Raw genomic sequence first — 13700 nt, 5'->3', positions numbered from 1 at the left:
CTTGAACATAATTTAGATACAAACATATATAATTGTATCGAAAAATAAACCCCAAGCGTAGTAAATCAAACTATTGAAAGATCATCAACAATCGTAAATCAGAATCGAGCATTTTGAGAATATTATCTCTGGTCGTAAATTGTGTATCCAAATCCAATCTAAGGATCCAAAACAGAGAAAATATGCATGATAACAAATAAGCGATATCTTGATTAGTCGATAGACATCAAATTCAACCTTTAAAAAATTAAACAAAGATAACGAGCAAAACAATCGATAAAGAATACCGAAATCATAACATAAGGATAGAAAAAATCATGTCATAAAGACAATACCCTCCAATCATGTTGTGATACATATTATCATCTAATTGGAGATTAATTTCATTAAATTAAATTATAATTATAATTAAATTGATAGAATATGTAAATAATGATGATCAAATTTATAATTATAATAATTTTATTAATGGTCACAATATCTTCATCAAATATTAATGCCTGCTAGATTGATTGATACAATTAAATAATTAAATAATCTAATTGATAAAATTTTAAAATTATCTATTAAAATAGAAAAGATATTAGTTAAGTGATCATTAGAATAATTTTTTAAAGTACCACGTCTACGGTTCCCATCCCCAGGCTGTTATATTGGAACCAGGTTGCACCCTATGTTAAATTGACAAGTGTCTATTGTAGACACCCGTTTTTGTCCGGGTCTTTTTTATTATTATTTATATATATATTTATTATTATTATTATTTATAATTATTATATTATTAATGTTACATTTTACATATTTTTGCAGGCCAAAGCCCGATACAACAAGGCCCAACCTAGGCTTAACCCGAGCCCATCATATGATAACCCAACAAAAATTAGGGTTTCAAAACCCTAAATCATCAGCTCAGCCGCCGCTTCTGTTGGACTTCCAGCTGCCGCCGACTTCAACTCCTCAGCTTCCCAGCAGTGAGCCAATCACCGAGCCACCACTCCGATGGTCCAGCCGCCGACCCAACTGCTCCACTATCGTCATCTACAGCAGAATCAATCAAACAGAAAATAAAACATCATCAACAGTAGACCAAATCACCCTCAAATCTGAAAACCCATTAAAAAAGTCCTAAATCCCTAAATATTTGGCTTTTGGTACTAACCCGAGCCTAGGAACATGATTCCTATCAAATGGAGATGATGATTCTCAGCAAAAAAAGGACCATAAAAAAGAGACATGCAATGACAGGGGGGGGTCATTCGGGTGAAAAAAAAAAGAGGAAAGAATCGGTTTGAAAAGAAATCAAAACCTATTCGAAACTTCAAACAAAAATACGAAAAAAAACCGAGAGAGGGGAACCCATACCTTGATCGGAGGAACCATCGGAAGTCCAAAGGGTCGTTGGAGTCTCGGTTTTCCGTGAGGTAAATCCTAAATCTAGGGTTTTCTGTTTGGATTTTGGGGTAGGGGACTTTAGATTTGGGTTGAGAGCTAAGAGAGGAACGTTGTGAGAAGTTTCGCTCTCTCCGGCCTCCGTGCGCCGCCGTCGTCGCCGCCGTGAGCGCCACCGGCGACGGCGTTTTTTCTTTTCTCTTACGTGGGAGTTGAGAGAGTTCTGAAACTCTCTCTCCCTCTGTTTTATTAATTAAAACCAAATGAGAAAGGGGGAAGGAAATAAGCCGGTTTTGGGCTTATATTTCCAAAACGAAACGGCGACGTTTAACAGGGGAGGAATTCTGTAATTTCACGCATGGGGTAACTACGCTTTTGGTCCCTGATCCTTTGTAACCGCACGATTTAGCCATGGAATGAAGTTTACATTATTTCAATTTGAGCCTTTATCTTTTCACTTTTACATTTTAGCCACTATCCTAGGTATTATAACATTTTTGTTTATATTTGGTTCTGGTTTCAGTATTTTTAAATGTTACATCTTAGCCACTGATTTAATATTTCATGTATGTTTCTTTGATATTCGAATCTGGCCATCACATTTATAAATATTTTATTTTAGTCCTATTAATGTATGTTATGTCATTTTTGTGGATATTTGATTTTGGTCCCAATGTTTATAATAGTTTCATTTTAGTCACTGATCATGTGTTATATTTTTTATGTTCGAATTTGACAGCAACATTTGTAAATCTTTCATTTTGGTCACTGTTTTACTTTTGGTTTAATTTTTTATTCAGCCTTCATGTTTATATTTTAATGCAATCTAGTCCTAAGCATTATTTATGGCTTATTCACATTTCTGATGTTTGTATTAGTTGTTGTTTGTGATTTGGGCCCTGTTTATTTTGTAATTATTTTTTAGCCCTGTTAATTTCTGCTTTTACTAATTTAGTCCATTATGTTTATGTATTTTTATTTTAGTCCTATTATTACATGTTATATTATTATACTCATATTTTACTTTGGCCACAATGTTTGTATTAGTTTCATTTTAGTCACTGATTTTGTATGTTGTATATTTTGGCTAATGTTCAAATTTGACTCTAAGATTTGTAAATCTGTTTATTTTGGTCACTAGTGTGCATTCGGTTTAATTACTATTTTAGTCCCTACGTTTCTGTTTTTGCCATTTTAGTCTTTTAATTTTCTATTTTTCTGTTTTAGCCCTTTAATTTGTTATTACCATGTTAGTCATTGTAATTATTAAATACTTACTTTTTGACCATTATATTTTGGGTTGTAACATTCTTTTAATCCCCTAGGTATGTACATTTTTCATGTTAAGTATTTTATTTGTACCATATGTAATTAAATATGCTTAATTTTATTTGTTGTAAATATTTATTTCACATATTTCTATTTCTATTTATTTCCATTTTTCTTTATTTAAATATTGTCCAAATACTTTTGAGAACACGTATGCGTAGAATGAGCGTGGAAAGTATCACTTGGTCGAAGTGGTGCGATCCGATACGGCATTTTAACGACATAGGAAATTGCAACAAGTCGAGTATATTTCACTAATTAATTTGTGCAAATGATGCAATGTGTGTTATTTTAAATAGTAATTTATTTTATTTTATGTAAATGTCAATTTCAAAATTTGCATTCGTATTCAATTCACATTTTAGTTAATCAATTTATTTTGTTGTATGCAAACATCAATTTTATTTATATTCGATTCACATTTTATCAAGAGGGAAATATTCTTTATGGATGAGAAATAGTCGAGTTAGCTTTCCCGATGGAGGATTGCTAATTTCGAGATTTCTTTTCGAGTTAAAGAATTTTCTCTAATTATTTAATTCGAAGCAAATTAATCAACGTTCGATAAATAGATCACATTTTAACTTTATATTCGACTCATAAATTCCACCATTTACAATGATGTGTAAGCGACACAGTACCAATTTTGGGCGTTGCGGGGGTGTTTACCCTTCCCCGCACGTAACCGACTCCCGAATCCATTTAAATGAATCTTTGGTAACGCAGACCGAATCTTGTCTAAAAATGATTTTTCTTAAAATTGTTTTAAAAGACGTTTTTAGGTATTCGACCTACCTAACCCAAAAGTTGATGGCGACTCTATTCAATTTTATTCCAAATTAATTCAAAAAATCACAAAATTTTCAAATTAAAGCCATAATCGTTTTTTAAAATAATAAATAATTGTTAAACAAAAAAATGGTTATGACATCTATTAAAATAAAAAAGATATTAGTTAAGTGATCATAAGAATAATTTTTTAGAGTACCACGTCTACGGTTCCCATCCCCAGGCTGTTATATTGGAACCAGGTTGCACCCTATGTTAAATTGACAAGTGTCAATATTTATTCCCCAAAGCAACAGACGGTGCATAGAGAATCTCCAAACTACCGACCATTTCCTTCTCCACTAACTCCTATTCCAACAAACCTCCGACCTTCGTGGCGACGACATCGGTGACTCCTTTTTCATAAGACCGAAGCAGCTGCAGTTCGCGCCACTTGTTAGTTCCTCATTCGTATTAGTCTGTGATTAATATTAAACCAAATTATTTCTCTCTTAAATTGGAAAAGTAGAAATTGTAGATTTGGCTTTTAAGGCTTTTCTGGGTTCTCTATATCGATCTTATATTATCCCTTTTCTTTTCGGTTTGCTTTGATGTTTCTTAAAGCTTTGTTAATTATTCTTTTTGGGTTGTTTTGATTGAAAAGTTTTTCAAAGAGAGGTGGCAGAGGAGGTGGGGGTCCAGACATGACTGCCGGTGACGCTAATCAGTTGATTTCTGTTCAACCCAATGACCTCAAGTTCCTTTGTAAGTCCAATCTTTTATATGTCCACACCTCCATTCATGCATGCATGCATGCATGATGTTTGTATGTATGCTTGTATGTACACATGCTTCAAATTGTATATATATGCATGTGGATGGATGTTCATGATTCAATTCCATGGTTGTGTGATGAACTAGGGGAAGGAAAAATATGTGTGCAAACGATTGGTGTTGTGTTGAATTTCAGGTCTTGGTTGGGAAGGTCGCTATGGAGATGATCCCTATTTTGTTTGATTGATATATTTTTTTATTGTTTTGCTTCTTATGTTTCGAATTCTTGACTTCATTAGTGTCCATTGCAGGGACGACGTATTTTATGTTAGGAGAATGAATAGCTAAAACATATTATCAATAGAAAATAAAAAAAAATACTTAAATTATATTAGAATTTAAAATTCTCAAGAGGTCACCTGGCCAGCCCCCATCGGTCCATCCATCCATGGTCCCTTGTCTGTAATAGGCAACAATTGCTCTGATGTTTTTCGAATGCTAACTTGTATGAATAATAGGTGATGTAACCTATCATTCTTTAAAAGATTCAGGGAGGAGAAAGCAATTTTGAATTTTTTTTAGTTTATCAGTCTTTGTAACATTTCAAAGCTCATCGATGTTTAGGTACCTTAATTTCTGCATTTCAGAGCCTCTATTTTTCTAAAAATCCTTCTTAGACGTCATAATGCACATTTTTCTTTTGTATATTTTTTTGTTCGACAAGTTTTTTAGTTTACTTTTGTTCATGGGATATATGTTTTCAGTTGAGCTAGACAAGCCAATTTTGTGTAATCTGCAACTGATGAACAACACAGATAACCATGTGGCTTTTAAGGTACCATTTCTGTCATTGTTGCATATGTGCATGAATATATTGTTATGTTTATGTTCATTCTCCTCCCGTTATATGATTGTTTGATTTTAATTTTCCCAACTTGTTATCATGTTAGGTTAAAACAACTTCACCTAAGAAGTACTTTGTGCGACCGAACACCGGTATCGTAATGCCTCAAGACTCATGTATCATCAGAGGTATTGTTTTTGATCCCACAAACCATTTCATTTCCTGTAACACCCCCCAACCCATACCCGACCTGGATTCGAGTCCGAGTGTCACATTGACTTTTCAAAACATTTACTTGTATAAAATAGTGAGTAATTTAAAAACTTTGATAACATTTAACTTATTCAAAACGTTTACAAAATATATCAGAGTTCATACAATTTAGATCCTTAGACTATATGCCAACTACACTCTATAACCAGTACATATATTTTCTGATCTGACATTTGGTAAGGAGAACTGAGCTGTCTTGCTCCGCATTACTCTTTACTCTTCTCGAAACCTACGTGTGAAACAATCACACGCTAAGTCGAAGACTTAGTGAGGCATAACAACTTATAATGCACTTTATAACATATATCAATACATGCATGTTCTGTTCTATCATGTTATATCAATTCCATGCATTCTTTGTATCATATAAAATCATATCAAATTAATTACAGTAAATACATACATACACATAATTCATCATTAACAGTTTATCATGTAATCACATACTTTTATGGTTAACCTTTTCAATCAAACACTATACACACACAACATCATATCATTTCTATAACATTTATCATACCACTAACATATATTTGTTCATATCTCTGGATTAGCCCATGTACATATGTGAGAACTATCGATATGTGAGTCTATAGAGGTTGTGCACTAATGCTGTCACCACAGCTCGTATAATTGCACTGAAGTGCCGCGTAGAATTGCACCGTAGTGCCATATAATAATGTCCATAAGGACCACATATTATTCCTTAAGAATCATATACATATACTAGGGATCAAGTATGTGTCTTTCAAGACTTCACACATGTTCCACAGAATATATATATATCCCAAAGGACCGCGTAGAATTGCACCGTAGTGCCATATAATAATGTCCATAAGGACCACATATTATTCCTTAAGAATCATATACATATACTAGGGATCAAGTATGTGTCTTTCAAGACTTCACACATGTTCCACAGAATATATATATATCCCGAAGGACCGCGTAGACCCTCGACTCTTGGCATGCCAACTATACCCCTAGCTCTCATGACACATAACATGGGCGTTATCATTTATTTCATTTCAAATATTCACATAAACTTGTAATTCACTTTCACATATCACGTATCACATAGCTTCTTTTCATAGTATCACATAGTCACATAGTTCACTTACACGTAGATCATTTCCATATAATTCACATGTCACATATATCATGTTTTCATATAATGTCTATCATTTCTCACCCAATCACATTTATTCATGTAAACATATTTATCATATCTTGTTCACATAAGATCATATACTTCATATAACATATAGAAAACCTAGAACACTTTCACGTAGCTTATATCAATTTTCAGAGTCCTTTCATATTATCTGATGACATATATCATATAGATATATAATAAATGATATCATATTATCTACCTTATGCTCCATTTCTTTGTATTCCCTTTTTCATATCAGCATACATTTAAATATTCTTATATGTCCTATCAATATCCTATAAACTTACTCATATTCTCATATATCATATTTTAATATAATTTGAATAGTAATACTCTATAATTGTATCATATAATGATTTTACCCAAGTACTCCTTTATAAAGTTTATATTACATGTTCAATTATTCTCATGCTATCTTATAAATAATTTCCATTTATTTTATATCATTTTCCTTTTTCACTCACATAAACCATCTATTTATTTAGTTCAATTTCTCATGACTTCCCCAATACTCTTTAATAAAACTTTGTAGCTCTTCACTATAATACATAAACCATAGTTTCCTTTAATTTATCAATCTTCCCTATATTACTTATGTATCCTTATTTATGCCCTCGAATTCATACTATTCTCTTAGAGTCTCCTAACATTTCTCGTATAATTACTTATACCATCATATAACTTATACTTGATTATCTTATTCTCTCATATTCATTTCATTTCTTATGACTCTATCATATAACTTATTTCATGTTCTTACATTATTACATATTAAAGTCTTACATACATCATATAGCATATACTAAGCATATCCTTATCTTTAGTCATGCATACATACAATCAATGTAATATAGATAATCACATATAATTATAACCACACATAATCATGTCCACGACTTCATGCATATTACTCTAGGAAATAGACTCATCGCAAGTCTTATTTCCATTAAACACTACATATCACTAGTATGCACTCACCTGGCCTCACTAGTCCATTCCAATCTCTTATCTTCCCTTTTTATCGATCTTACTTGTCAATGATTCCGGAACTCGTTTAGGCTCGATATCTACATAGTAATTCATTGATACTTATCAGTATACTGATTGATATATTCGAAACTATCACTCCTTAGTCTCAAAGAAAAGCCAATTTCATCTTTTAATGAAGGTATGCATCGATGCACTACACCATGCATCGATGCATAAATCCTATTCGATGTTTGTATTTAATGGGGATGCATCGATGCACTCCTTATGCATCGATGCATAAATCCTATTCGATGTTTTCTATTTAAATTCATGCATCGATGCACTGCATATGCATCGATGCACCTTAAACAATTTCTGGTATTTATCATCGATGCATTGGTGCATAATGAATGTGCATCGATGCACATTGCCCAGAACTGACATTTTAGCACGTAAATCATCAACTCTTCCCTTAATTCTTCTATTTTAAGCCCCTATTATGACATTAAACTCAATTACCATTACTTGAACCAACTTATATCCATGTAAATCATCTTTAACCTCAAAATCCTATCTTCCTTATAAGATTCAAGAATCATACCAAATTTTTCACATGTTTCAAATCCAGTTCTAACACTTAATACTTCTTAATTAAGCTGATGACAAGTCAAATCCAACTTTAGAACTTCAAAAACCTTTCTATAACAAAAGTTCATTTATAAACCCTTAATAGAAATTCCTTTCTAATTCTATCTCTTTGGTGTTTTAAACTTATATAAGCTTTCCTTAAGCTTATATAACCCTCAAAGACTCAAATCCAACTTAAAACTTTCAAGAAATCAAAAGCTAAATCAAACTTACCTTTGCTCTTGGCTTCCACGTGAAGAAGAAGAAGAAAGGAGAAGAGAATTCTGGACGTGTATATAATTCCATTTTTTTTTCTTAAATGATCAAATGACCATTTTACCCTTTATTTCCTTTAATAATTACTGAATAATCTTCATCATATTTCCAAGAAGTCATTGAATTATTCAATTATCCTACTTTAGTCACCAAATTCTGAAACTTTACAATTTGGTCACTAACCCGGTATTGCGGATGTTACATTTCCAGTAAGAAATTTACGATAGCAAGTAATTTCTCTGTTAGTTCATTGAGATTACATAATGTATGATACCGGTTTCATTGATCTATCAGTCACTCTCCAAGCCCAAAGCGAATATCCTCCCCATATGCAATGCAAGGACAAATTTCTGCTACAGAGTACTATAGTGCCACCAAATACTGATGTAGATGATCTCCCAGCAGATACTGTAAGATTGCTTACATGGAGATTAATGTTTTCATTTGACTACCTTTATGATATTGTCTAAAAACAAATTTGATTTTTGGAATGCTATCTGTGTCTTTACATCCAGTTCAATAAGGATGGTTCTAAGGAGGTAAAGGAGTGCAAACTTAAAGTTTTCTATGAATCTCTCTCGGGTCAAGCAAATTCAGAAAACGGAGGATTAAAGAGCTTCACATCACAAACCCCCGATGCAAACTCGGTGAGTCTTGTTGTTGATCTGCACTTTCTAGACTGTAGTTTTCTAGTGTAACAACCCGATTCATCTTCCTTGTAATAGTAAGGAAGAAATGTGCATGCTGAGACCTTTTGATTAGTTATCTGGAATTCACAAATTGGTTTTGAATGTAAGCAAGCCGATATTATGAACTGCACATACTCATTTCAGTTTATGTATGCAAATCTTGAGCGCATGATTTCATGTCCTCGTTATCTATGTCTTATCTATGAAATGCATATTATGGGATTAAGGATCTTGGTTTTCCCCCACTAAAAAATTTCAGTTAGCTACTGAAAGTTATTTTCTTTCTACTTTTTAAGAAATTTTTCTGGTGAAGCTATTTCAAAATACTCAAAAACCCAAAATCTGGTTTCCATGCCTTCATTTCTAAAGTTACTTTCATTATTCATGAAATCAGACCATACAGCACCTTAAGGATGAAAGAGATGCTGCAGTTCGGCAAACAGTGCAGCTGCAACAAGACCTGGTATGTTTTTACTTATGATATTTTGTTATCAGTTTCCGTCACAAGTTGACGAGTGCCCCAATAATAAGCTAAAAAATGGACAGACACACCAATACAGCGAAAACAATAAGAGAAATTTGGTTTGCTAATTTAGAATTTAATATGGTTTTTGCATCTTTTAGTTTGTCCCTCGTGTAAAAGTGTCATTATTAGCTGTTTCTTAAGAGATTAACTATGTTGATCTTCTAAATGATTGAAATTCAAGCCCAAAACTTCCGTTGCTGTGATGAATGCAGTATTGGGTTATGTTTGCTAGTTAAAATACCATGTATATCGATAATGTAAGTCTCCAATTCTTGAACTGGAGCAAACTGAATGGTAAATCTGAGAACTATATAATTCATGCATGTTTATGTTTTTCCTCAACAGGATTTTCTCAAGAGGCAAAGGAGACGTAGGAACGACTCCGGCTTCTCCTTCATGTTCGCATCCGTTGTGGGACTGATAGGGATAATGGTTGGTTTTCTGTTAAATCTTTCCTTGGCTTCACCATCGTCGGAATGAATATACACCGTGTGTAGGAACCAGTGATTTTGTTCATCGTATAATGCCCGAGTGTTCATGTTCTGCTTGATGGAGAGTCTTCCCATTTCCTTGCCTTTCTGTATATTTGATCTTTGTCCATAGCCATATGTTTTTGATCAACTGCTTTTTGTTTTTGAATTTGTTTTCATTCAATCCATAAGTTGAAATGTGACTTAAGAGTAATGTTATCAGTAAACAATTTCATTTATTAACATATAATACAAGTTTGTAGGACATGCTTGCATCTAAATTCATACATCTTTTATTTAATTTTATCTACATTGATTAATCTTTAATGTTAAATTACAGGATATTGATATAAATGGTTTACAGAATTCTTTTTATTTAATTTTTCTAAATTTCACATCTAACATATTACTAATATAATTAAGGCTTAACGAATTTTGTAGTGTGGTTAAAATATGATGTTGAAATTTATGAATGTGATAATCAAAGTGTTTAAGTGGATAATTGATATGTTATGGATTCGATTTAAATTTAAGTTAAAATGAGACTATTAATTGATTTGATAATAAAAGATTTTTATAATATTGTTGGATGAGATATTAAATTTGTTAATGTAAAAATAGTGAATGAATTGTGTGATTGTATGTTTGATTCAATAAATTTTTGCTTCCACCATTATTTGTGATATTTTTGACTCTATTTAGGGTTAAGTCGGATAAAAGGTGTTACAATAGATTGATTGATTTTAACCTATGGTAATATTCTTCTTCCGGGGGGTTTTTTTTTTAATAATACAGAATATAGCAATCTTAGATCAAGGAGCTCTATCCTGACTCAGTAAATGAGCCACTTCGCTCGGAGGATCCCAATAAATAGTCGAACCAATCGTATAATCTCTAACCATTGTAGCAAGCTTATCAATCACTGCATTTTTCTCTTGAGGCACATGCTTTATCTTCAACTCCCAGTCTTTATTCATAAGGTCACATATCAGTAAGGCTATTGCATTACCATTTACCGCCCGCTGTCTGAGGAGATCCATCAACCATTTTCACTGCTATTGTGCAATCGGACTCCATTTCAATTTTCCTGAAGCCTTGGTTCCAAGATAGATTCAACCTATCATATATCGCCCAACGTTCTGCATTCACAACGAAGCAAATGCCTAGACTTCGAGAGAAACCAAGGATCCATTCACCATGTTCATCCCGTAAAACGCCTCCAGCCGCAGCCATGTTCCTCTAACCACCAACGGCACCGTCAGTGTTCGCCTTTACCCAATTTTCAGCAGGCTTTTTCTACCCTTCAACAGGCCGTTGCACCGCTCGTGGACTTGGAGATATCACTATGTTTGCTATAATTTCATTTTTAAATCGCACACTTTGGATTAGTATATCCTCATGTTCAACAGAGGTTGGCTCAAACAACACCTTACATCTACGTTTCAAAATGCTCCAGCAGATGATAGGAAACAAAATTTCCCAGTGTGAAACATCTAAACCAAAATCTGTTGGAAAAAATGGTAAATTACACCGATGCATTTAATATTTTATATTAAATTCAGAGTCTTTTTAAATATTGCAAATTAAAATAATATTTATTTAATTTGAATAATAAAAAGTGGAACTATATGTTTAATATTTAAATTTAAAAGATATTTATTATCTGTTAAGTTTAAATATTAAAAGAGTTTTGATTTAAGTAAAACTCTTAGGTTTAATATTTTAAATTTAAAAGATATTATAAAGAATTTGATTTCTTTTTTAATTCTCTTTTATTATAAAGAATTTGATTTCTTTCTTTTACTTTTTTTCAAGTTCCATTATTGTCTTGGATTGTTACTTCGGTCAACAATCTTAAAACAAACTTTTTATCTTCTACCTCTTTTGATCCGAAATAATTCAGAATTGCAGGAATTACGAGATAATCAACAAAATTGTTTCGGGATTTATCCTGTCATCTTAACGGGTTTACTAAAGATCTCAAAATGGATAAATATGTATAACCGAAATTGTTGTGAAAGTAACTGTGGTTACTGATTCTGTTTCAGAATTTTGATTATGTCCGATAACAAATTCTAAAATAAACAAGAATTAATTTTCTGTTTATTGGAATCTTTGATTTCATATTTGAAATCAATTGGGATTTTAATTCTGTCACGTAACAAAAAATTTTGATTTCTATTAATAGAAATTATGGGAAAGTAACAAGTTTGTTACTAATTTGTTTAAAAAAATTTAGTCTCTAACCAAAATTTGTTGGTACAATAAACTAGAATTTATTTCGATTTATGGGATTATTACTAATTCTAAATGGAATAATGGGTAATTTCAATGATTCACCTAATTCGTGATTTGGAACATTATTTTTCTTACTCAATGTTTGAATTAAATTCAACGGTATTGATGGTGTAAGCCACAACGAGAAACTTGAAAAAATCTATGGAAAGAATGTCAAGATACAACAATACAAGAGGTTGATCTATTTGGTCATGTTGAGTTTGGCCAAATACTAAACAATCCTCCTATTATTAGAGAGGATGAGGTAAATATTATTACCATATTAAAAAGGAAATGCATGAAAGCATTAATCATGACATTTTAATATAGAATATTAAATATGACATGAATAAAGAATATCTTTCGATATTTATAATTATTATAAAATATTATAATAATTATGGCTAGTGTTTGGAAACACTAAACTATTAATTTATTTTTGAGAAATTTTATAGATACAAACAGATTCAGAGTTTAATCAAAGGCTTTTGAATACTTGATTGTTAAAGTTAAAGGATTAGTTCCTTTTATTTCTGGTTGTTAATCAGAATACAGTTGCCTTGATATATCTGTTTCGAAAGATATAACACTAGAAAAGGAGAAATAAATTTTTGAATTTATTTCACCTTAGAATCTTGCGTTGATTCTAACTTTGAAAAGAAAATAAATTGTTGAATTTATTTTCCTATGAATCTTATATGATTATGTTTGGTAAAACAATAAAACGTCAAATTTATTTTCTTGGAAATCTTGATCGATTTCATCTTATAGAAGATAAATAGTTAAATTTATTTTCATAGAAATTTTGTATGATTATGTTTGTAAAAGAAATTAAATTGTTGGATTTATTTCTTGAGAATCAAATATGATTTTATCTTGTAAAAAGAAATAAATTGTTGAATTTATTTCTTGAATGTCTTGAATCAAAGCTTGGAAAACATGGTTTTCTAAGATGTAATCACATTTTCAAAGCCTTATCTAATACATGTTATGAAGTGTACAATGTTTAAAATGACTAAAGAATTATGGACGACATTAGACCATAAATATGAAGCGGAAGATGGTGACACTAAGGAAATTTTAGTGGTAAAGTTCTTAAAATTCGTAATAATGGAACAGAAGAGGAAAAATAAATGTTTTATTACTTCCATTGGTGATAGAAAAAGTGTTGCTATGTATATTTGCTTAAGAGAAAAGATAAAGTTATAGAGGAATTTATACTCTATAAGTACGAAGTTGAAAACCAACTTAATAAATAGATTAAGATGGTAAGAAGTGATAGTGATGGTGAATATGTTAAACCATTATGCAC

At 31.7% G+C, this 13700-nt stretch overlaps 1 protein-coding gene across 2 annotated transcripts; it reads left to right on the top strand.

The window, feature by feature from the left end:
* The first annotated feature begins 3788 nt into the window (after positions 1 to 3788).
* Positions 3789 to 10286, top strand: LOC120158564 (vesicle-associated protein 2-1-like). 2 transcript variants are annotated; one of them, XM_039169388.1, is made up of 8 exons: positions 3789 to 3942; positions 4151 to 4251; positions 5025 to 5095; positions 5211 to 5292; positions 8721 to 8836; positions 8942 to 9073; positions 9510 to 9578; positions 9987 to 10286. In XM_039169388.1, exons 2-8 carry the CDS (start codon positions 4191 to 4193, stop codon positions 10119 to 10121), a joined length of 666 nt encoding a protein of 221 aa, XP_039025319.1. In that variant the 5' UTR covers positions 3789 to 3942; positions 4151 to 4190; the 3' UTR covers positions 10122 to 10286. The 2 variants fall into 2 exon arrangements, with proteins under 2 accessions (XP_039025319.1, XP_039025318.1); XM_039169387.1 differs by lacking the exon at positions 3789 to 3942 and having other exon boundaries at positions 4130 to 4251.
* The last annotated feature ends 3414 nt before the right edge of the window (positions 10287 to 13700 follow it).

Source organism: Hibiscus syriacus, unplaced genomic scaffold (genome assembly GCF_006381635.1).
Source record: "Hibiscus syriacus cultivar Baekdansim isolate YM2019G1 unplaced genomic scaffold, ASM638163v2 tig00111330_pilon, whole genome shotgun sequence".
NCBI lineage: Eukaryota > Viridiplantae > Streptophyta > Magnoliopsida > Malvales > Malvaceae > Hibiscus > Hibiscus syriacus.
This window is presented reverse-complemented; position numbering and strand designations above follow the sequence as displayed.